Consider the following 25841-nt stretch of genomic DNA (forward strand, 5'->3'; position numbering starts at 1 on the left):
ACCAGTCCATCACACGAACCCGCCTGTCATCCATTGACTCGGTCTACACCTCCCGCTGCCTTGGGCAAGTGGCAGCATAGTCAAAGACCCCTCCCACCCGCTTACTCACTCTTCCAACTTCTTCCATCAGGCAGGAGATACAAAAATCTGAGACATGCAGAGTCCAAAACAGCTTCTTTCCCACTGTTACCAGAATCCTAAACGACCCACTCATGGACTGTTCTGATCTCTTCACACATTTTCTCTGAGTAGTACTACACTCTTGTATGCTTCACCTGTGTCTATGTATTTACATTATGTATTTTATGTTTGCCCCATTATGTATTTTCTTTTTATGTATAGAACTGTAGCCATCTGCGACAGCCACTTTCAGTATATGAAATGGACACTCGCAGAGCCTATAGGGAAAAATGGACAATACAAAGCAACAAGCACGCACAGAGCCTGAATATACATTTGGAAGACAGACTGTAGACGGAACCAAAACTCTGGGTCGATTTACATATTGATGGCCCATCTTCGGGAAACAAAGAACAAGTGCTCAGGTAGCCGATACTGTTCCAGACAGTCCGGCGCCACTACCCCAACCAGAAGACACAAACAAAGCAAGGCCAACGGCCACTTAGGGCATGCCCAGCCATCAAGGCACCCGCCCCTTTATTGGCTTAGATCGATGGCAGTGATCAAGAAGCTGCCCAATTAATTGGGACCAAGTTTAAGGCCCACCTAACAGCGCGCAAAGCCCCTCCAAGTATAAGAAGGAACCCCCTCCAAAGGTTCAGTCTCTTGGATTTGGCTCTCAAGCAGAGACCCTTCCACCAGCACCACCAGAAGCAAGTAAGTTCAAGTTCAACGCTCGCTACCAGACTGACGACCTTAGCTGTTCTCCTGTTACCTCTTCGAACCCAACAGCCTCAGATCCGAACAACAGCCATTGTTCCTCTGACGTAAGTGGGCCCCCAAAGTTAAGCATAGGTGTTAGTGATAGATATAGTTTAGCCTGTAGTGTTATTGTGCATGAGTAAATCATACTGTGTATAAATAAAGTAGTATTGACTTTGAACTAACTAACTGGTGTATTGGCTCTTTGATCAGTATTTGGGTTGAACTTTGTGGCGGTATCGAGAGATACCTGGCGAATCTGAAAGCATACTCAATTAGGATTAAGAAAGGCGACCTTATTAACCGCCATATTTATAGCAAGTAAACAGAGCAACAGAATAATCTGTCTGAGCTGCACACAGAACAATAATTTTCACTGTACCCCGGTACAGGTGACAATAAACAAATCCAAACCATCCAATTAATTGAATAAAATAAGGTCGTTAATTAAAATGCATCAAGAATGGCAGGACAGGAGATAGGTCAAGGCTGCAGTATGTGGGACCACCTGGATGGCAGTTAGGTCCAGGGTGAATGCACACATGGTTAAATGTTTGCAGCTTGAGGAGCTTTGGCTCAGAGACATTGAGCTGGAGGCCAAGCTGCAGACACAGATGTTTAAGGAACGGGGAAAGTTACCTGTACACATTGCCCCAGGAGGCGGTCACATACCTTAGGATATGGTCTTCTGATTTGGTGAGCAGTCAGGAACAGGAAGGTGACCAAGTGATATAAGCAAAGACCCAGAGGGCAAGAGCCTCTGACTTTACAATTGCCTGACAAGTATGAAATTCTTTCAGCTTGTTTGAATGAGTGGGGGCTGCATGGTGGGTGATTGGCTAGCCATGGCACCGTGGTACAAAATAAATGTACTGGTAATAGGGACAGCACAGACATGGGGATTGACTACTCTCTGCTGCAAAGAGCTAGAATCTAGAAGGCCATGCTGCATGCCTTTTGCTAGGGTTTGGGACATTGTCTCAGGGCTGGAGATTGGGAGGGAGTGGATTACTGGTCTATGCAGTTACCAATGACACAGCAGGACAGTGTCTAGCACGGTGTGGAGGTTTCACATTTTCCTCGTGTCTGCATGGGTTTCCTTCCAAAATCCAAAGATGTGCAGGTTACATAGAATAGAACAGTACAGCACAGAACAGGCCCCTCGATGTTGTGCCGAGCAATGATCATCCCACTCAAGTCAACGTATCCACCCTATACCAGTAACCCAACAACCCAACCCCCCCCCCCCCCCCCACATACAAATTGGCACAGGGCCAATAGGATTAATTTTTAATTCAATAATCTTTATTGTCACAAGTAGACTTACAGTAACACTGCAATGAAGTTACTGTGAAAAGCCCCTAGTCGCCACATTCCGGCGCCTGTTCGGGTACACGGAGGGAGAATTCAGAATGTCTAATTTACCCAACAGCACGTCTTTCGGAACTTGTGGGAGGAAACTGTAGCATCCGAAGGAAACCCACGCAGACACGGAGAATGTACAGATTCCTCACAATGTGCAGACTCCTGCCATTGAAAACTCACTTGTTGTGTTACTCCTTCCAAAGTGCATCACCGTATACTTTTTAGGGTTAAATTCCATCTGCCACTGATCTGCCCATCTGACCAATCTGTCTGTATTCTCCCTTAACTCAAGACTTCCTTCACTGTCAACAACCCTGGGACCTGAATATTGAAGAATAAACTTGGGGTAGGAAATTAGGAAAAAGGTGGATGGGTGGCTCTGTTAATTAATGATACTATTAGCACAATGTGGTGTGTTAATATCTTTTCTGACAGTGATTATGAGGCGATATTCTCTGTGCATTATTTGTCTCACTAAAATTCTTAGGCGTTCTACACAGGCAAATGTTAAAAAGATCCTGCACTCTCTCCAGTTTTCAAACAGGAATATACTGGATTGATGAACTCAAACACCCGGTTACTTTAATGCATTAACTCAAAACAGAAAGAGTGAACAGTTTACAGATTTCCAGCTTCTCAGATTGGCATATTTTGCTGCTCTTTCCTTGACAATAGGATAATGTAAAGTCCAACAGAGGCATTTCAAAGCAGATCAATTTGTATGCTCTTTTGAAGTGTATACTAGTACACATCAAATACAAAACAGCGATGAATTTGGACAAGCCACATCGGACAAGGGCCATTATAAGACCATAAGACCATATTATATTTCTGTTTTGTGTAGTGCCGTATAACAATTGGAGGGAGAAGTGTGTGCAGGTATTTTTTCTTTAAGCAATACTAATACATTTGGACATAGATTCTCCTTCCCATTATATCACTGACAATTAAAATAAATGGGTTACGTTTACATTAGGATTATAAAACCTAGGCCGTAGTGCTGGGAGGTGCATATTCTTAACGTGATGAAAGAGAAATATAAATTATCAAGCAACAAGCATGATGGGCTGCACTTTTGCTGTTATTTCTTAGGTGGGTGAACTAAAATAGTTGAGATAAAATGGAACAAATTTTCTAGAAAAAAAATCAAATTAAGCATCTGAGGAAATGGTCATGAGACAGCAATGCTTTCTAACTATTTTCTTACTAAATGTTTAACTGAGTGTCATGGAAGTGTACCTTTAAGAAATGTGTGTCTTATCAAATGGCTTCAGTGATGTCATTGTGTGGGTGGAGCCAGGCTGTGGCTCTGAGTTTTACTTTCATTGACACAGTTGGAAGCTTGATTCAGACAAAGAAGGTTTCTTGTGTCTCTCTCTCTCTGCATGTTAAAAGGTGTCCAGATCACTTGATAATGTAAAAGTGATAACTGTTTTCTGGAAAGAATTCAAACCTACTGTGTTGGTAACAAACCACAATGTGACAAGTGAACAAAGTGTCTGAAATTTCATTCAATTTTTGAACTCAACATATTCTCCCCGTGTCTGCATGGGTCACACCCCCACAACGCAAAAAGATGTGCAGGGTAGGTGAATTGGCCACACTAAATTGCCTCTTAATTGAAAAAAGAATTGGGTACTCTAAATTTTAAAAAGAAATCAATGTTATTTTTGAACTCAGGTTACGTTAGACTTACAGGAATAAATATCCTCCCTTACATCATCAGCTGAGCCACCATTCACTTTGCGGTTTATGTAGTGTAGTATATACCCCACCTGTTCTTGCAAACAGCATTCTTTTACAGTAAATTCTCCAATTTCTATGAATAATTATTATTCTTTAAGACTATGAATGACAGAAATTCCATTTTAAGGTTAGATTTGTCCCCACCAGTGTTTTGAATGCAAATATTTATGCAACTGCATTTTACAAAGCAAAAAAGCTACAAAGAAACAAAGAGGTAATTCAGCCCTTCGAGCCTGCTCCACCATTCATTATCATGGCAGATCATCCAACTCAGTAACCGGATCTCACTGTTTCCGCTATTAGTAGGAAAATGGTGTTGGGGAAATTGAGGGGATTGAAGGCCGATAAGTCCCCAGAAACTGATCATCCAAATCCCAGAGTAGTTAAGGAAGTCGCAATTCCCCTCTTGCAATCTACAGCCATTCATTCAGATAATGTGACTTCCAGCTTTTGCTACCTAAATGGGTAACCTCACATTCATCCAGATTATACTACATCTGCAATGCATTTACCCACTCACTCAATTTGTCCAAATCATCCCTGCATCCTCCTCACAGCTCACCGCCATCCCCCTCTTCCCCCCCCCCCCCCCCCCCCCAACCCATCTATCTTCATGTCATCTGCAAATTTGGAGCAATACCATGTAGTTCCCTCACCAAAATCATTAATATCTATGGTGAATAGCTGGTGCCCTAGTACTGATCCTTGCAGTACCTCACTATTCACTGGCTGCCATTCGGAAAAAGACCCATTTATTCCTACTCTGTTTCCTGTCTGCCAGCAGTTTCTATCCATCTCAATACACTATCCCAAGCCCATGTGCTCTAATTCTGCACGTTAATCTATGTGAGATCTTGTAGAAAGTCTTCCAAAAGTCTAAATAAACGAGACCATCTCCCCCTCATCAACTTTACTATTTGCATCCTTGAAGAATTCCAGATTGGTCATTTCATAAATCCATGCTGTCCAATCCTGCCATTGTTTTTCATGTGCTCCGCTATTAATTATTTTTTAATGGACTCTCGGACTTTCTCCACTACTGACATCAGACTGACTGGTCTACAATTCTCCGTTTCCTCTCTACCTCCCTTTTTAAATAGCGGCGTTAAAATTAGCTACCCTCCATAGGGAGTGTTTCAGAGTCTACAGAATCTTGGAAGATGACCACCAATGTATCCACTATTCCTCGGACCACTTCCTTAACTACTTTGGGATGTAGATCATCAAGCCCTGAGGATTTAATCGGACTTCAATCCCATCAATTTCCCCAACATGTCCCTACTAACACGGATTTCCTTCAGTTCCTCCCTCTCAATAAACCCTGTGCTCCCCAACATTTGTGGTATGTTATTTGTGTCCATCTTTGTGAAGACAGAACCAAAGTATGTATTTGGTTGGTCAGCCATTTTTGTTCTCCATTATAAATTCACCTGCTTCTGACTGTAAGGGACCTACATTTGTCTTCACATACCTATAGAAGCTTTCAGTCAATTTTTGTGTTCCCCAGAAGCATATTCACGTACTCTACTTTCCCCTTTTTAACCAATTCCTTTGTCCTTCTTTACTGAATTCTAAACTGCTTCTAATCCACCTGACATGAACAATTGATGCAGTCCACCCATGCGCTCTTTGAATGTTTACCATTACCCATCCACCGTCACCCCTTTAAGTAACATTCCCCGATCCATCATAGCCAACTCGTGCGTCATACCAGCAGTTTTCTTTAGATTCAGGATCCTAGTCTCGGAATTAAGTACATCATTCTCCACCTTGATGAAGAATTATATCATATTATAGTCGCTCATCCCCCAAGGGGCCTTTGCACAACTCGATGGCCAATTATTTATTTTTCATTTCACAATACTCAGTCTAGGATGGCCTGTTCTTTAGTTGGTTATTTAACAGATTGGTCCAGAAAACCATCCTTTACTCACTGCAGGAATTTCCCCTCTACAGTATTGTTACTAATTAGATTTGCCCAATCTGTATACAGATTAAAGTCACCCATAATTACAGGTATTCCTTTTTGCTTGAGTTTCGAATTTCCTGTTTAATGCCATCACCAACATCACTACAGTTTGAGGGTCTATATAAAACCCCCACTAATGTTTTTTGCCCCTTGGTCTTTTCTCAGCTCTACCAATACAGATTCCACATCGTCAGAGCCAATATCCTTCCTCACTATTGTATTCATTTCCTCTTTAAACAGCAAAGCAATTCCACAGCCTTTTCCTTTTCTCTGTCCTTCTAAAATGCTGAACACCCCTGAAGGCTCGTCTTTTCAACATTCCTTATCCCATTTTCATTATTTTTCCATTGTGGCCTGCTTGATTCTGGGCTTCTGCAAGTCACTCTTCTTATTTCTGTCTTTTGTTCTTGTCTGTGTTTCCTTGCATAGGTTACTGCCAGTAGGTAGTGATTTAGTGCCAGTAGGTAGTGATTTAGGAAAGTAGTCATTACACAAATAGGATCGAACATCTTCAAAAGAAAATATTACCCATCCGCAGAAAATCACAAACACCTATCCAGTTACTTGTAACAAGTAGATCATCCCCTCTAAATGTACCAGTGCAAAATGTCTCCCAAAAGGATTTATAAGCGTGGCTGAATTGCGATCTGAATCGCATCCAACCACTCTAGTGGGAGCCGTACCTTATTTCCCTTTGGAGGCCACAAATCAATCTTTACATTTTTGACTTTTGATTAACTGAAAAACTGGAATTTAATTCAAACTCAATCTTTGAACTTGAACTGAAAAAGTCAACTGGAGATAAAGAAAAGAGCCAATGGCGCCCATCACATGGCATACTTGAGTGCCCTGTCTGGCAGCGAGATCCTACTGGAGATAATATAAAAGGAGATCAACCAAGATTAGAGCAGCAGGACACACCAAGCTCAGTGTTATTCAAATCCATGACAAAGGAAGACAAAGGAAAATATTAAGCTGTCAACAATACAAAGGATCCAGAGATCAAAGAGTACAAGAGATCTTAGGTAATTTTGACTAGGACAAATTCTATTAATGTGGGCAGATCTCAAACCAGATTTGAGACTTTCAGTAAGGAGAATGGTGCTGCAACAATGTATTTAAAGACCTTTGAGAGTTCGGAAATCAGAAGGCAGTTAGAGAAAATGAAAATATTGAGTCTGGTTTGTTTCAGCTGGGTTCATAGATCATAGAATTTACAGTGCAGAGGGAGGTCATTCGGCCCATCGAGTCTGAACCGGCTCTTGGAAAGAGCACCCTACCCAAGGTCAACACCTCCACCTATCCCATAACCCAGTAACCCCACCCAACACCAAGGGCAATTTTGGACACTAAGGGCAATTTATCATGGCCAATCCACCTAACCTGCACATCTTTGGACTGTGGGAGGAAACCGGAGCACCCGGAGGAAACCCACGCACAAACGGGGAGGATGTGCAGACTCCGCACAGACAGTGGCCCAAGCCGGAATCGAACCTGGGACCCTGGAGCTGTGAAGCAATTGTGCTATCCACAATGGTACCGTGCTGCCCACAGTTGGTAATATAATCACTACACAATTTCTTGTGTAGTGTCCAAGGTCAACGAGAGGTCAACAAAACATTGGTGAGTATTGAGTCAAGAAGAGGCATTTGACTGGTTAGAGCTGAATTGGAAGAGGTTCAGGGGTCAGGTAGTCAACTCACAGATAATAATGAGCTTGTGAGGGGAGAGTGGAGAAATGGCGGTGAGTTGAGCTAGGAGGGCAGGAGGCAGTAATAATCAAGTGGATTTCCTCAAGAAGGTGGTGAGCTCCTGACATGTCCTCCTCATCAAAAGGGATGAGGTCCTAAAAGCAGAATAGAGAGAGCTAGGAAGAAAGTTAAGAAATCAGACCTCAAAAGGTAGTGATCTCAGGATAGTAGAAATGACAGGATATATAGGATGAATACGTGGCTGAAGAGATGGTGTCAGGGAGAGAGTTACAGATTCCTGGGGCATTGGGACCCGTACAAACTGGGCGGGTTATACCTGAGCAGGACCAGGACTGATGTCAGAGGAATGCTATTTGCTAGAGCAGTTGGGGAGGGTTTAAACTAATATGTCAGAGGGATGGGAACTTTTGCAAGGTGTCAGAGAAAGAGGGAGCAAGGACAAAAACAAAAAGGTAGAAAAGTGATAGGTGGAGAAACCAAGGGCTAAATTCAAACTGGGTAATAGAGAAAAATATTGGGAGCAAGACAAACAATGTGAAAAAGACAAACTTAAAGGCTCTGTGCCTTAATGCATGGAGCATTTGCAATAAAGCGGATGAACTAAGCACGCAGATAGATATAAATAGGTATGATATAATTGTGATTAAGGAGACATATCTGCAGGGCGACCAAGGATGGGAACTGAATGTCCCAGGGTTTTCAGTATTTACGAAGGACAGGCATAAAAGAAAAGGTGGTGGCGTGGCACTGCTGGTTAAAGAGGAAATTAATACAGTAGTGAGAAAGGATATTAACTCTGACAATGTGGAATTTGTATGGGTAGAGTTGAGAAATACCATGGGGCAAAAAACATTAGTGGACGTCATATATAGACCCCCCCCCCCCCCCCCCCCCCCCCCAAACTGCAGTGGCGAGGTTGGGAATGCCATTATACACAAAATTAGAGATGCATGTAATAAGGGAATAGCAGTTATCATGGGTGATTTTAATCTTGACATAGATTGGGCAAATCAAATTAGCCACAATGCTGGAGGAGGAAGAATTCCTGGAGTGTATACGTGATGGTTTTCTTGACCAATATGTGGAGGAACCAACTAGAGAGCAGGCCATCTTAGACTGGGTACTGTGCAATGAGAAGGGAATCATTGTCAGTCTGGCTGTACGAGACCCCTTGGGGATGAGCGACCATAACAAAGATGGAGCGTAAAGTAGTTGATTCGGAGACTAGGCTGCTGAATCTTAATAAAAGGGAACTATGAAGATACGAGGCATGACTTGGCCTTGATAGACTGGGGAGAGTTATTTAAAGGGAAGACGGTGGATAGACAATGGCAAACATTCAAGGAGCGCATGGGGGAACTGCAACAACTGTTCATTCCTGCCTTTCACAAAAGCAAATTGGGTAAGAGGGCTTATCCATGGCTCACAAAGGAAATTAGAGGTAGTATCCGATCCAAGGAAAAAGCATACAGAATTCATCAAAGAAGGACAAAGGGATTGATTAAGAAGGGGAAAGTACAGTACGAAAGGAAGCTTGCAGGGAACATGAAGACTGACACTAAGAGTTTCTATAGATATGTGAAGAGAAAGAGATTGGTAAAGAGAAATGTAGGCCCCCTACAGACAGAAACAGGGGAATGCATAATAAGGGGCAAACAAATGACTGAGCAATTGAATACATACTTTGGTTCGGTCTTCACAAAAAAGAGGACACAAATCAGATACCAGGAATGTTGGAGAATGAAAGGTTTAGTGAGGGGGAAGAACTGAAGGAGATCAACATTAGTAGAGAAACGGTGCTGGGAAAATCGATGGGATTGAGGGTGGATAAAACCCCAGGGCCAAAGAATCTGCATCCCAGAGTGCTGAAGGAGGTGGCTCTGGAAATAGTGGACACATCATCTTCCAGTGTTCTATAGACTCTGGGACTGTCCCTGCAGATTGGAGGGTAGCTCACGTCACTCCGATATTTAAAAAGGGAGGTAGAGAGAAAGCAGGGAATTACAGACCAGTAAGCCTAACATCGGTAGTGGTGAAAATGCTTTAATCCATTATCAAGGGCTTTATAGAGGAACATTTAGAAAGCAGTGGGAGCATCAGTCAGAGTGATTTATGAAGGAAAAATCATGCTTGACAAATCTGTTGGAATACTTTGAAGATTTAACCAGTCGATGTGGTATATTTGGACTTTCAGAAGGCGTTTGACAAAGTCCCGCATAAGAGATTACTGCATCAAATTAAAGCGCATGGGATTGGGGGAAATGTATTGAGGTAGACAGAAAACAGGTTGGCAGAGTGGAAACAAAGAGTAGGGATTCATGGGTCCTTTTCAAATTGGCAGGCAGTAACTACTGAGGTACCACAGGAATCGGTGCTGGGACCCCAGCTATTCACAATATATATTAATGATTTGGATGAGGGAACAAGGTGTGGCATCTCAAAGTTTGCAGATGATACCAAATTAGGTGGGAGGGTGAATTGTGAGGAGGATGCAAGGATCCTACAGCATAATATGGATAGGTTGGGCGAGTGGGCAAATCAATGGCAGATGCAGTATAATTTGGATAAAGGGGAGGTTATTCATTTTGGAAGCAAAAACATGAAGGCAGATTACTATCTGAATGGTTGTAAATTGGGAGAGGGGAGTGTGCAGCGGGACCTGGGTGTCCTTGTACACCAGTCATTGAAGGTTAAGCATGCAGGTGCAGCAGGCGGCAAAGAAGACTATTGGTATGTTGGCCTTCATTGCGAGAGGCTTCGAGTATAGAAACAAGGATGTGTTGCTGCAATTATACAGGGCCTTGGTGAGGCCACACCTGTGGTATAGTGTGCAGTTTTGGTCTCTTTCTCTGAGTAAGGATGTTCTTGCTCTCAACGGAGTGCAGCGAAGGTTTACCAGACTGATTCCAGGGATGGCAGGATTGTCATATGAGGAGAGATTGACTAGGTTGGGATTGTTCTCGCTGGAGTTTAGAAGAATGAGGGGGGGGTATCATAGAATCATAAAATTTACAGTGCAGGAGGCCATTCGGCTCATCGAGTCTGCACCGGCACTTGGAAAGGGCACCCTACTTAAGCCTACACCTCCACCATATCCCCAAAACCCAGCAGCCCCATCTAACCTGAGGGCAATTTATCATGGCCAATCCACCTAACCTGCACATCTTTTGACTGTGGGAGGAAACCGGAGCACCCGGAGGAAATCCGCGCAGACACAGGGAGAACGTGCAGACTCCACACAGACAGTGACCCAAGTGGGAGTCGAACTGGAGACCCTGCCGCTGTGAAGACATTGTGCTAACCACTATGCTACCGATCTCAGAGACTTATAAAATTAGACAGGATAGATGTTACCAATGATGGGTGCTCTAGAACCAGTGGTCAAAGTCTGAGGATTCAGGGTAAACAATTTCAGACAGATATATAAGGAGACATTTCTTCACACAAAGAGTAGTGAGCCTGTGGAATTCATGACCACAGGAAGTAGTTGATGCTAAAACTTTGAATATATTCAAGAGGCAGCTAGATATAGCACTTGGAGAGAATGGGATCGAAGGCTATGGGGAGAAGCAGGCTTAGGCTATTAAGTTGGATGATCAGCCATGATCGTGATGAATGGCGGAGCAGGCTCGGGGGGCCAAAAGGCCTCCTCCTGCTCCTATCTTTTATGTATGTATCTATGTATGTCTCAGGTGAGACCAGATTTGGGGGATGGAGGTTATCCAGATTTTGGTAACATTTGTTGGTATTTTAATTTCTGGTTACTATTACAGTAATAAATCAAGCCCCAGAATTTGATCAAACTCATTACTGTAATTGCATTTTTTTCAGCCTTGCAGTATGTAATTAAAAGTTTACTGAACTGGTTGGGTAAGGGAGACTCAACAATGTAAGGATTTTTAATCAGATAATTATTTCACTGATATGCAATATAATTTTTGACTTAAAATTCTCTCAACTCAAATAATGCAAAACTTAGCATAACATTGTTCTTTATAATTTAGGTCACCTGGACCTAGAATTTAAGCTAATGTGACACTTACTTCCTGCGGTCTGACATCCAGTTGTGTTAACAGGTTGCCTGGTGAAACCCACAGTAAATGGGGGGTCATCAGTCAGTTGAGGAGGATGCAGTCGTCTCCGGATAAAGAAACCAGCACCACAACAAAACAGGACCCCCATCATCAACAGAAACCTTCAGAAAGGGATAACAGAATGAGGAATCATATATATACGCTAGTATCACCATCTTTGCTTCATACATACCCTATGTATTACTATTCAGAAATAGAACAGTAAATTTAATAAATAGTTGCTAGTGCAGAAAAGAGAGAAACTCAGCTATGGTATTGTATTTGCTTTGACACTTTGTGCTTTTAAATAAAAGGAAGAATTTGCAGGGATATGAGGAAAGAGTTGGGGTGAGAGGATGCTTGGACAATGCTTTTCAAAGAGCTGGCACAGGTATGATTGGCCAAACAGTCTTCTGCAGATTATACTTTTATATTATCAGTCTGTGCACTGTTAGAATTGTTCCAATATGTGAAAAGTTGTTTTGACCTGGTATTACCGAGGCCAGAACAATGTAATTGGTTTTAACACAGGCCGCTTCTTCAACTGGAATGGATGCCAATCAAACTTTTCCCAACCTCCCATGAAACAAAATAACACTTCAGACCAGCTATTAACTGGACATGGACAACAGTCTTCAGGCCTACAAGTATACAGAAACTGCAATCTGGTCTTCTTAAATTTGATAAATACACTTGCTAACAAATTTAGGAAATGTTTCTCCCCCAACAGCTTCTGCAATAACGCTGACATCGGAAACTTTCCTTCCCTAGGGATGTCCACGTTGACTCAGGAAAAACAGCTACTTCTAGATGCTTTTCTAGAGCAAATTTAAAACACTGGGGACTTTACCCTTGTTTTTCAAACGTCAACATTTTCTGATGTTTGCTGAAAGTCTATTACTAATACAATAAACAAAGATAATAGCCATGGTACATCTTCACAAATAAGAAAATTGATAAACTATGCCACTCTGGCCTGGTTGGCAAACCTAATTAACACTCGTCTTTGGTCAGCCCCAAATCTGAATCTGGCCATCATGGAGGTAGACTGGCCTAGGCCTTACCTGCCCCAGAACCAAGATCATGAATTCCTCTCCTCCTGCTGCATCTGAGATCCCGAGAACTTAACTTTTGATTCCTTTCCTGTCCAGAGCTCCCAAAATAAACCAGCTTCTACCCCTCCTAGATGTTATGTTTCAATCTTAAAAATCAATCCTAGTTATTGACTTCATTTTTATTATTCTACAGGCACTAGTCTTCAGTGTACTGAATTTAGTGCAATAATCACCGATAATGTTATTTCACAAGAAAACAATGAGGCCACTGTGGAAAGCTTATTAAGAAACAATTGTAATTTTGTACACAGTGCCCTTGAAAATGAGATAGAAGGGTGCATATACCTTAGCATGACTGAGAACTTCATGTAATGAGGGTAATATATTAAATTGATGATAGCCCAATATGGTTATGGGGACTAAAACACTACAACTATGAATTATCTTTTGTAAATGTTCAATAGGACTTCTAAAGGCCGTAGGTGGGAAGGGTAAGAGAGAAGGAAGAGTAGGCCAAGATGAAATAAAACTTAATATGAAGGTATGAAATTAAATCTGCGGTACACCTCTGGTTCTAAACCAAACCACTCTTGGCAAGACCCCGGTCAGTAAAGAGTGGGTGTTGCTTTGACTTTCCACCTATTAATACTCAGTGAGAACAGCACACTTTTCATTCTTAGCCATTTCGATCCATAATGTAAAACACATCTAACTTCTTTCCTTTGCTAAAAAGTTCTGCATTACAGTTTGCGTACTTACAAGATAAATGTGCAGGTTAGGAATCTAACTGTAGTTTACAGGTTTAAAAAGTTTAAATTTATAGACAGCCTGTAAATATCAGTTTGAATAAACCTGAACTATAGCCAGGTTATTATAGATGTTCTTCACTATATACAGCTTAAGTGCAGACAGATCAAACATGGCCATATATGCAAAAACATACAAGTAATCTTTTCCAAATTATACCAAATAAGTGTTGATACAAGATCGGAGGGTACTGATATCCAGTTTCTTACCTGTCCCCACTAATGTACATAACAGCTGCTCTTTTAAAAACTCACCAAAAATACCATAATCGCTGAATAGAGAATGCTCGCATACAGCATCTTGTACCACAACAGTCCTCATATGCACGACATCTATGAAAGAAGCACATGACATCAGATACATCGATCAACGTGATAGCACCAGCAGTTTGTACATCCTCATTGTTCTTCTATAGTCCTATTGTTGAGTCCTTTTAATATGGATAAATGCAATTGATCTCAGCCGTGACTATCTTGTTGTATAACTTCCTCGGAGTTAAGTATCAGCTTTGTTTGGGGGGGGGGGGGGGGGGGGGTCCAAATTTGAAGATTTTGGGTTCAAATCATAGAATTTACAGTGCAGAATTAGGCCATTCAGCCCATTGAATTTACCATTTAAACATCATCAATCCAGTCCCCAAATCCAGGGGGACTTTTTTTGTAAAATATTAATATCCATAATCGCCATCTGTGAGAGTGATGTCCTCTATCCCTTGACTGACTGGAATTTGCCGACTTTTTCTTAATTTCTCTATCTAATCCCATGTTAGAAACAAAAATACATAATAGGTCTCGTTATCGTTACCCTGTGTTATAAAGTCTAACAATTGTGGGTTTATCCCATCCAGATCAATGCTAAACAGCAAGTGAAGACAGAATTGAACGGTGTCCTAGTTTTTTAAATCATTGACAAATTTGTGCAATTACAATTATATAAAAATATTACTTTGAAAACACACGAGAGATTTATTTGAAAAACCGAACAAAAACATCCTATTTATAGATTCCCCATCCATTTCTCTGCACCTCCCACTGCCTTGGGAAAGCGAACAGTATAATGAAAGACCCCTCCCACCCAGCTTACTCACTCTTCCAACTTCTTCCATCGGGCAGAAGATACAAAAGTCTGAGAACACGCACAGACAGATTCAAAAACAGCTTCTTTCCCGCTGTTAACAGACTCCTCAATGACCCTCTTATGGACTGATCTGATCTCTTCACACAATGCCGGTGTCTATGTATTTACATTGTGTATTTTATGTTTGCCCCATTATGTATTTTCTTTTCATGTACGGAATGATCTGTCTGAGCTGCATGCAGACACTATACCACGGTACACGTGACAATAAACCAATCCAATCCAAGTAAAAAGATTTAGTAAGTTTTTTTCTTTTGTACTACTTTATCTATCCAAAAACAAACACTACAGATCCAGAATATAACGTTACTCCGTGACTGCATCACCTGATAAAAAAGAGATCATGAGAATGAAAAAACAACCCTTGAAAACTAAACCCTCTGAATGATATTATTTTAGTTCCACTTCATGCTTAATACTATCAGATTTGTGCCACATCACTCATAACAATTGTGAAGATGTCTAAATTCCTTACAGTCATCAGAAGTTGTAGCAGCTTTGTTAGAACACTAGCCTGAATTTTCCGGCCAATCACGCTGGCGGGTCTTCCAGTACCTCCAACGGCACACCTCTGCTGTGAGCTTCCCAGCGGCAAGGGGTGCATTTAACAGGAAACCCCGATGACAACGATGGGACCAGAAGATCCTGTCACCAGTCAATTGTTTGAAACACGTGGTGGATTGCATGGAAAATCTTACTCACCATCTTTTAAAGATATTGGACCTTTTAAATTTTGGCTTAAAAGTCTTCATAGCTAATCATGATGCAGTTAGTCACCGCTCTTTCAAATTGATATTTGACCCATTTTCAATTAATTTCTTCCCCTTAAACCTTCCAAATGAAGCACTATTCCTCTGCTGCGAATAGCAGATAGACCACCTCTGTAAACATGGTCTGCAGACTTGGCTGTTGGAGTGGCTGAGGGCTTGCCTACTGATTTCTCTTCCCGAGGACAATGTTTGCCCTATACCTTTTCAGTGATGTTCTCTTGCTACTTTTCCAACCTTATCAATATCAAAATGGAAGAATAGGGTACAATCACTGTGACATATTAGGTTGGTGTTCCATCATGATGCTAGTCAATTCTTATAGCCTGGCTCACTGAGGGCTTTTAATACAAGTGCAAATTAGGGACATTAAATCAAAAAACATGGACAGGCAACATCTGCTGGAAAGGATCAACTATTATTTATTAGTATTGAATCCTCTGGACCATCGATATAATCACCAGATGTTTAGAATATGGATCACTATCAGAATTATCTGCGTAAAACAGGGGACTGGCATGTGCTTCAGAACAATTAAGCACAGATGCACAAAAGTATAGGTTAGGTATTGGCAGCTAGTAAATTTACATATAGGCATACGAAACCAGACACATCAATAAGTAGAATCATTCGACTGACTCAATAGTTACTGCCTGTTACAACCATCCACTTAAGTACTGGAGCAGAAGTTACACTGTTTGCATCTAAGTTTGACGGAGTATTTTTCTGCAAGTAAATTCAACAAACTTGCACTGCAAAGTTCTGAGGCACATTCAAAAAAGCGTACATCGGAGAATGAAACGCAATACTGTACCCCAAATTCTGGTATATGCTCACTTAAATTGCAGCTCAAATTGGGAGCACAAGATCATTTTGAGAATGTGGTCGAGATGGGGTAGCAAAAATGAATTGAAACACATTTTTGTTTTTCTCAAGGCAGCTTAGGTACCACGGCATAAGGTTTTAATGTGTTTCATTCCAAGCGAAGAAGCAAACTCTGAAGCACATTTCCATTTCGTAGACATCATCCTCCTCTTTAAATTAGAGGAGTTGAAACATTAACACTATTGTCTTACTGTGCTGTGTTTGAAAATGAAAACATTGCACAGCTCATTCCACTAGAAAAATGGTAGAGGGAAACCAGAAAATTATAAGCCAGTTAGTCAATATCCACTGTCAGGAAATTACAAGAGTCTATAATTAAGGACACGGTGATTGAATAACTTGAAAATTTCAGTTGATCAGAGCCAACATAGATTTGCAAAGGATAGGTCATGCCCGACAGATTTGATTGAATTTTATGAAGGTTTGACTGAAGTAGTGGGCAGAGAATGCCTATGGACATGAATTATATATAGACTTCCAGAAGGCATTTGATCAAATTCCTTATAAAAGACTGTTAGTTAAAGTTCTCGGAATGAAATGGAAATTATTGCCCCGGTTAGGAAATTGGCTGAGTGGAAGGAGACATAGTAAGGATAATAGCTAGGAATTGGCAAGATGGGAGTGTATCTTGCAAGGATCTGTGCTGGGGCTTCAAGTATTCAACATATTCATTGTAACTTAATTAGTCGGATAGAAAGCCACATCTCCAAATTTGACAAATGATATAAAGATTGATGGCATTTTAAGTGGGGTAGGTGGAATCAAAAATTAACAAAGAGAAACTGCTAGCTAAAGTGAATGGGCTAAACTTTGGCAAATGGATGTTTTGCAGGCAAGTTCATCTGCTTTGAACCTAAAAAGAGATAAAATAGGGTGAAAAGCTAGAAACAAGGGAAGTCTAAAAAACTTGGGTGTCCAGGTACACATATCATTACAATGTCATGAACAGGTACAGGGGATAATAATGTTTATTGTCAAGTAGGGTTACATTAACACTGCAATGAAGTTACTGTGAAAAGCCCCTAGTTGTCACACTCCGGCGCCTGTTCGGGTACACAGTAAGAATTCCCAATGTCCAATTCACCCAACAGCACGTCTTTCGGGACTTGTGGGAGGAAACTGGACCACCCAGAGGAAACCCATGCAGGCACGGGGAGAACGTGCAGACTCTGCAGACAGTGACCCAAGCCAGGAATCAAATCATGGATCCTGGCACTGTGAAGCAACAGAGCTTACCACTGTGCTACCGTCAGATGGGTTAACACAATGCTGACTCTTATATCTAGAGAATTAGGATACTATGGTGTCAAAGTTATGCTTCAGCTATACAAAGCCTGGTTCTGGGCTCTATACCTTAGGAAGGATGTATTGGGCTCAGTGTGCAGCATAGATGTAGCAGAACTATGCACTCTGGATTCCCAAGGTTTAAATTGTATTCTGTGGAACCTAAAGGTTAATTGGTAATTTGATTAAAGTTTTTGGTATGAAGGGCGGCACGGTGGCACAGTGGCTAGCACCGCTGCATCACAGCTCAGGGACCCAGGTTCAATTCCAGCCTCAGGTAACTGTCAGTGTGCAGTTTACACTTTCTCCCCACATCTGCACAATTCCTCCCACATTCCAAAAATGTGCAGGTTAGGTGGATTGACCATGCTAAATTGCCCCTTAGTGTCCAAAGGTTAGGTGGGGTTACTGGGTTATGGGAATAGGGTGGAGGCATGGGCTTAAGTAGGATGCCCTTTCTAAGGGCTAGTGCAGACTCGATGGGCCTGCAGGGTAAATTCTATGAAGGGGAAGACAAGATAGATTGGCAGCCAGTTTCTGCTAACTGGGGAGACTAGGACTAGGGGAAAGACAAAAAAATTAGGAACTTTTCAGGAATGAAATGAGGAACACCTATTCAGGCAAGTGTGTGCTAGAGGTTTTAAACTCTCTTCTGCATAGACAGTTTAAACTAGAATAATCAATAAGTTAAAAACTAAGATTAATAGCTTGTTTGCCAAAAGTATTTAAGGGATATGCAAAGACAGATATATGGAGCTCGATCACAGGTCGGCCATGATCTCTTTGAATGCAGTAGTACAAGTATAAGAGGCTAAATGGGCTGACTCCCATTTCATGTTCCTATTTCCCTGCCTTGAATGTAAATGTGTTCTAATACAACAGCAAAATATTGCAGATGCTAGAAATCTGAAATAAAACCAGAAAATACAGTCATTCAGGTAGTATCTGTGGAGAATGATAGAGCTAACATTTCAGATTAATTACCTTTCATCAGAACTGGGAAAAGTTAGAAATGTATTAGGTTTTAAGGCAAGTGAAGTCAGCAATATGTGAAAATTTTTGAGTAGGTAAGGTGCAAATTAATTGCAGCAGGCCATTCTGACGTTGATCTCTTCACATTGTGCTTGAGTTTTGCACTTTGCAGCTTTAGCACAGTAAAATAAGTCTTTTGCTTTTGAACATGCATTAAGCTACCCAGAGTACTTACATAAAATAAGTGGGATATCCGGCATCCACATACCAGCAGTACCTTTTGGCTGCTGCACTCTAGAGGAAATAACAAAAATATCACTGTTAACTTGGACCTTACCAGGTAGCGTTGGTCAGTCATTAAGCATAGAAGCATATTCACTTAATCATCAAAACCTATGATTTAACACAACAAATACTTTTTCTACTGAGCCAGATTAAGAGGTTCACAATTTTTATTTACCACTACAGATTTCATTAAAGTTTAGATACCATCCTACTATAAACTTTGTTCATGTTCCCACTGGACATCTGAGGATTCAGTTGGACCATATTAAGTACTCCACTTATCAGGTGATAACAGTAGTTCAAAGCTTGCCAGAAAAAAATATAGATACCCTGGACATTTGAATAGACTGCTTGAAATTATCTACATACAATACTACTTGTGGCTAATGTTTTAAAAAGATTTATTTTGTATTTAGATCATTTCAGTCTATTCCAGCGGTGGGCAAACTACGGCCTGCGGGCCGCATGCGGCCCGCCAAAGGTCTTTATGCGGCCCACCAAGATAAAGTCATTTTTTAAAAAAAATTTTTTAAATTTTTTTAAATTATTTTTTTTAAATAAGGTTAATGGGGGGGGGGGGGTTACTGGTATAGGGTGGATACGTTGACTTGAGTAGGGTGATCATTGCTCGGCACAACATCGAGGGCCGAAGGGCCTGTTCGGTGCTGTACTGTTCTATGTTCTATACGAGGCGCCCAGAATCATGACCGGGTGAAGCGACATTTTTGAAAAGTAGAGAAAAAGAGGGCTAAAGGCAGGATGCCGCCGGGGGAAGCGCTGAGGTATATGCCGCACGCTAATTGGTTACAACCGGGACTACTAATTAATATACTATGCGGCTCTTTAAAATTGTGAATTTCTGAATGTGGCCCTTGCACAGAAAAGTTTGCCCACCCCTGGCCTATTCAATGTCCAGCATATCTGCTGTGAAGATATGTCATTCTATTTACAGGAAGTGACTCTCCTCACCAATTCCAGCAGCATGCATTGCAATGCTTCAAAGTAAAAATATCAGGGGGCACCCCGGTTTATCTGTAAACTCAACACTTTGGCCACCATTCTTTTTACTTTGAAACTAAGATAGGGATTTGTTTAATGTCAATGATCCCCATTAGTAGCGGCGCGTAGTTAGCACTGTTGCTTCACAGCTCCAGGTTCCCGGTTCGATTCCCGGCTTGGGTCACTGTCAGTGCGGAGTCTGCACGTTCTCCCATTGCCTGCGTGGGTTTCCTCCAGGTGCTCCGGTTTCTCACATTTCAAACATCTGCAGGTTAGGTGGATTGGCCATGCTAAATTGCCCTTAGTGTCCAAAAACGTTAGGTGGGGTTACTGGGTTACAGGGATAGGGTGGAGGCGTGGGCTTAAGTGGGGTGCTCTTTCCAAGGGCCAGTGAAGACCCGTTAGGCTGAATGGCCTCCTTCTGCACTGTAAATTCTATGATTCTATAAGTAGTTGTTATTGAACGATTATCCAAACATAGGCACCTTCACTGGATTATTTTCAAATGCATTGTTAGTAGTTCCATGTTTGTGCTTTTTTCTTTCTTAAATATGTTTGTAGGAGTGTCCTGACTCTTGCCTCCCATTGTCCCAATCCCACATCCAGCTTCTGACCCAGGCCTTGCCTTTTCTCTCCTACTTGTCCAATGGTGGATATATGTTAACCATGGTTTTAAAAATCTGCTTATACAGATCATAGCTATCTGGCAAGACCACTGCTTTTCTTCTGCAAATTTCCACATCAATGCTGTCATCAGGGCAGGTTTTTATTTTTACCAATGACCAGCATCACTGCCTGAAGATGAAATAAATCAAATTGTATGTTTATTAGCTGGGACTTCAATAATTGTATCATGGTTAGGCAGAGGGTCACGCTTCACATTGGTTTGTTGTGACTGAATAAATCAAAGTGCATTTTCACACCCCCCCCCCCCCCCCCCCCCCCCCAAGAGTACTGCAAGTATTTTCAGGATTTAATACTGCATTCTGTATATTTTTCTATGTAAACTATAAATCAGCATCCTTGGCAATGATAGATTTGCTTAGAATTTTTGCCCCTCAATGGCAGAGCCAAGGAGAAGGAGGAAACATGCTAAGGGGAGGACAAAGCATCCATGGTTGACAAGGGAAGTCAAGGACAGCATAAAAGCAAGAGAAAAAGCATACAAAGTGGCGAGGATTAGTGACAAGCCAGGAGATTGGGAAGCCTTTAAATGCGAGCAGAGGAAAACTAAAAAAGCAACAAAGGGGAGAAGATGAAATCCGACTGCAAGCTAGCTAGCAATATAAAAGAAGATCGGAATAGTTTTTTTCAATACATCAAAGATAAGAGGCAAAAATAGACATTGGACCACTGGAAAATGTGGCTGGAGAAGTAATAAGAGGAAACAAAGAAATGGTAGACAAACTGAATAGTTACTTTGCATCAGTCTTCACGGTGGAAGACACCAGTGGGATGCCAGAGCTCCAGGAGAATCAGGGGGCAGAGGCGAGTGCAGCGGCTATCACTAAGGTGAAGGCTCCAGGGAAACTGAAAGGTCTGAAGGTGGATAAACCGCCCAGACCGCATGGACTACACCCCAGGGATCAAAAAGAGATACTGAGGAGATTTGTGATGGCATTAGTGGTGATCTTTCGGGAATCACTGGAGACAGGAAGGGTCCCAGAGGACTGGAAAGTGGCTAATGTAACACCCCTGTTAGGGAGGGAGGCAGAAGATGGGAGGGAGGCAGAAGATGGTATATGTTCGGCCAGTTATCCTGACTTTGGTCATTGGTAAGATTTTAGATTCCATTATTAAAGATGAGATCGCGGAGTACTTGGAAGTGCATGATAAAATAGGACTGAGTCAGCACGGCTTTGTCAAAGGGAGGTCACGTCTGACAAATCTGTTGAGTTCTTTGAGGTGGTAACAAGGAAATTAGACAAAGGAGAATCAGTGGACGTGATTCATTTAGATTTCAAGAAGGCCTTTGACAAGGTGCTGCACAGGGGACTTAAATAAGTTAAGAGCCCATGGTGATAAGGGTAATCCTGGCACGGATAGAGGATTGACTGACAGGCAGAGAGTGGGGATGAACAGGTCTTTTTGCAGGATGGCAGCCAATAACTCGTGGTGTGCCTCAGGGGTCGGTGCTGGGACCACAACTTTTCACAATTTACATTAATGATCTGGAAGAAGGAACTGAAGCCACTATTGCTAAATTTTCAGATGATACAAAGATCTGTCGAGGTACAGGTAGTATTGAGGAAGCAGGGAGGCTGCAGCAGGATTTGGACAGGCTAGGAGAGTGGACAAAGAAGTGGTAGATGGAATACAATGTGGAAAAGTGTGAGGTTATGCGCTTTGGAAGGAGGAATGGAGGCATAGACTATTTTCTGAATGGAGAAATGCTTAGGAAATCAGAAGCACAAAGGGACTTGGGAGTCCTTGTTCACGATTCTCTTAAGGTGAACATGCAGGTTCAGTCGACAGTTAGGAAGGCAAATGCAATGTTCACATTCATGTCGAGAGGGGTAGAATACAAGAGCAGGGATGAACTTCTGAGGCTGTAGAAGGCTCTGGTACGATCCCATTTGGAGTATTGAGAGCAGCCTTGGGCCCCATATCTAAAGGAGGATGTGCTGGTCTTGGAAAGGGTCCAGAGGAGGTTCACAAGAATGGTCCCTGGAATGAAGAGCTTGTCGTATGAGGAACAGTTAAGGACTCTGGGTCTGTACCCGTTGGAGTTGAGAAGGATGAGAGGGGATCTTATTGAAACTTACAGGATACAGCGAGGCCTGGATAGAGTGGACATGGAGAGGAGGTTTGCACTTGTAGGAAAAACCAGAACCAAAAGACACAATCTCAGACTAAAAGGAACAATCCTTCAAAACAGAGATGAGGGGGAATTTCTTCAGCTTCAGTGGTGAATCTGTGGAACTCTTTGCTGCAGAAGGCTGTGGAGGCCAAATCACAGTGTCTTTAAGACAGAGATAGATAGGTTCTTGATTAATAAGGGGATCAGGGATTATCAGGAGAAGGCAGGAGAATGGGGATGAGAAAAATATCAGCCAGGATTGAATGATAGAGCAGACTCGATGGGCCAAGTGGCCTAATTCTGCTCCTATGTCTTATGGACACTGGTTCACCGAATTGTTACAGCGCGTAAGGAACATCTGTCATTGGAAAAAATGTTGAGAGTCCATTATAAAGGATAGTAATAGCAGAGCATTTAGAAATGCATCATATAATCAAGCAGAGTCAGCATAGCTTCAAGAAGGGGAAATCATGCCTGACAAGTTTATTAGAATATTTGAGGTGGTAACGGCCAGGATAGATAAAGGGGAAACAGTAAATGTAATATCCTTGGATTTCCAAAAAGCGCTCAACAAGGTACCGCACAAAAGACTACTTATTAGCATGGATAGAGGATTGGCTAACTGATAGAAGACAGAGTTGGGATAAGAGGGACATTTTCAGGATGGCAACCTGTAACTAGTAGAGTGCCACAGGGATCAGTACTGGGGCCATAGTTATTTAAAATATGTATTAATGATTCGGCTGAGGTAAGTAAATGCACTATTACAAAGTTTGCAGATGACTCAAAATTAGGTGTGAAGGCAAGTGGTGAGAATGACAGTCTAGAGATGGATATAGACAGGTTAAGAGAGTAGGCAAAAAACTTGGCAGATAGAATATGATGTGGGGAAATGTGAAGTTATGCACTTTGGTAGGAAGAATAAAAGCTGAATATTATTTAAATGGAGAAAGACTGCAGAAAGCTACAGCTCAGAGGGATTTTGGGGTCCTCGTATATAAATCACAAAAAGCTAGAATGCAATTTTTAGGGGCAGCAGGGTAGCATGGTGGTTAGCATAAATGCTTCACAGCTCCAGGGTCCCAGGTTCGATTCCCGGCTGGGTCACTGTCTGTGTGGAGTCTGCACGTCCTCCCCCTGTGTGCGTGGGTTTCCTCCGGGTGCTCCGGTTTCCTCCCACAGTCCAAAGATGTGCGGGTTAGGTGGATTGGCCATGCTAAATTGCCCGTAGTGTCCTAATAAAAGTAAGGTTAAGGGGGGGGCTGTTGGGTTACGGGTATAGGGTGGATACGTGGGTTTGAGTAGGGTGATCATGGCTCGGCACAGCATTGAGGGCCGAAGGGCCTGTTCTGTGCTGTACTGTTCTATGTTCTAATTTCAGCAGGTAACAGGGAAGACAAATGGAACGTTGACCTTTATTTCAAAAGGAATCAAGTATAAAAACAGGGAAGTCTTGCTAAAACTATACACGGCACTGGTTAGACCACATCTGGAACACCATGAACAGTTTTGCTGTCTTTATCCAAGGAAAGATAGACTGGCATTGGAGGCAGTGCAGAAAGGGTTCACTAGGTTGATCCCAGGTATGGAGGAAGAATTTTCTTCAGAGGAGAGACTGAGTAGGTTCAGCCTGTACCCATTTGTTCAGAAGAATGAGGGGTGACCTTATTCAGATTTTTGGATTCTCAGGGGACTTGGCAGGGTCATTGCCAAGTGGTCGTTTCCCCTTATGGGGGACTTGGCAGGGTCATTGCCAAGTGGTCTTTCCCCTTATGGGAGAGTATAAGACCAGAGGGGAATAATCTCAGGGTAAGGGGCCACCCACTTAAGGCAGAGAAGAGAATTTGTTTCTTAAAAAAATTTTTTTTTTTTTTTTTTAAATACCCAATTATTTTTTCTCCAATTAAGGGGCAATTTAGCATGGCCAATCTACCTAACCTGCGCATCTTTGGGTTGTGGGGGTGAAACCCATGTAGACATGGGGAGAACGTGCAAACTCCACACGGACAGTGACCCAGGGCCGGGATTCGAACCCGGGTCCTCAGTGCTAACCATTGTGCCGCATGCCTCCCCTGAGAAATTTATTTTCGGAGGGAAGTGAATCTGTGGAATCCTTTAATCGCAGAGAACAAGAGAGGCTGGGTCATTCAAGGCTGAGATAGACATATCAGCAAGAGAATCAAGGATTGTGGGGATAAGGCAGGTAGAGTTTAGTATCATCTCAGATCAGTCATGATCTCATTGAATGGTGGAGCAGACTCGATGGGCCAAATAGCCTACTTCTGCTCCTACATCGTATGGCCGTTCAGCTCATTGTGTCTGCACCAGCTCTCCAAATGAGCATTATAGCTTAGTGTCATTCCATTACCTTTGTTCTGTACCCTTGCTTGTGCAATCATCGATTGAACCCGCCTCCACCACACTTCTATGCGGTGCATTCCAGACCCGAACCACTTGTTGCAAAAAAGTTTTTTCTCACATCATGTTTGCTTCTGTTGCAAATCACTTTAAATCTGTGCCCTCGCGTTCTTCATCCTTTTACAAACAGGAATAGTTTCCCATTATGTATTCTGTCCAGCACGCTCATAATTTTGAACATCTCTATCAAAGCTGCTCTGAGTCTTCTCTCAACGGAGAACAGTCCCAATCTCTCCAATCTACATTCCTAGCTGAAGTTTCTCATCCCTGGAACCATTCTTGTAAACCTCTTCTGCTCTCTCTCCAGTGCATTCACATCTTTCCTATAGTGTGGTGCCAAGAACTGCACACAATACTCCAGCTGAGGTCTAACTAGTGTTTTGTACAAGTTCAGCATAACCTTCTTGCACTTGTGTTATGCCCCTCTTAATAAACCCCAGTATACTGCAAGCTTTATTAATTACTCTCTCCACCTGTCCTGCTATCTTCAATGATATATGCACATATAGACCCTGCTCCAGCAGCCCAAGAATTTTATCCCTTATTTTATATTGTGTCTCCATGTTCCTCTGACCAAAACACATCAATGACATTTCTGCATATTGAACTTCATCTACCAACTATTAACCCACTCTGCTAACTTGTTTATGTCCTTTTTGAAGGTCCATACCAGCATTTTGTTGCT

General features: G+C 42.1%; 1 protein-coding gene across 1 annotated transcript in view; it reads right to left on the minus strand.

The window, feature by feature from the left end:
* The window catches only part of vopp1 (VOPP1 WW domain binding protein), an 85311-nt gene that overhangs the window by 8570 nt on the left and 50900 nt on the right, over positions 1–25841 (minus strand). The window contains exons 2-4 of the mRNA XM_038797795.1: positions 18890–18948; positions 13864–13941; positions 11718–11869 (exon numbers count right to left, since the gene is read on the minus strand). Of these exons, the coding sequence (XP_038653723.1) occupies positions 11718–11869; positions 13864–13941; positions 18890–18948 (289 nt within the window). The remainder of the gene's footprint in view (positions 1–11717; positions 11870–13863; positions 13942–18889; positions 18949–25841) is intronic.

The sequence above is a fragment of the Scyliorhinus canicula genome, chromosome 5 (genome assembly GCF_902713615.1).
Source record: "Scyliorhinus canicula chromosome 5, sScyCan1.1, whole genome shotgun sequence".
NCBI lineage: Eukaryota > Metazoa > Chordata > Chondrichthyes > Carcharhiniformes > Scyliorhinidae > Scyliorhinus > Scyliorhinus canicula.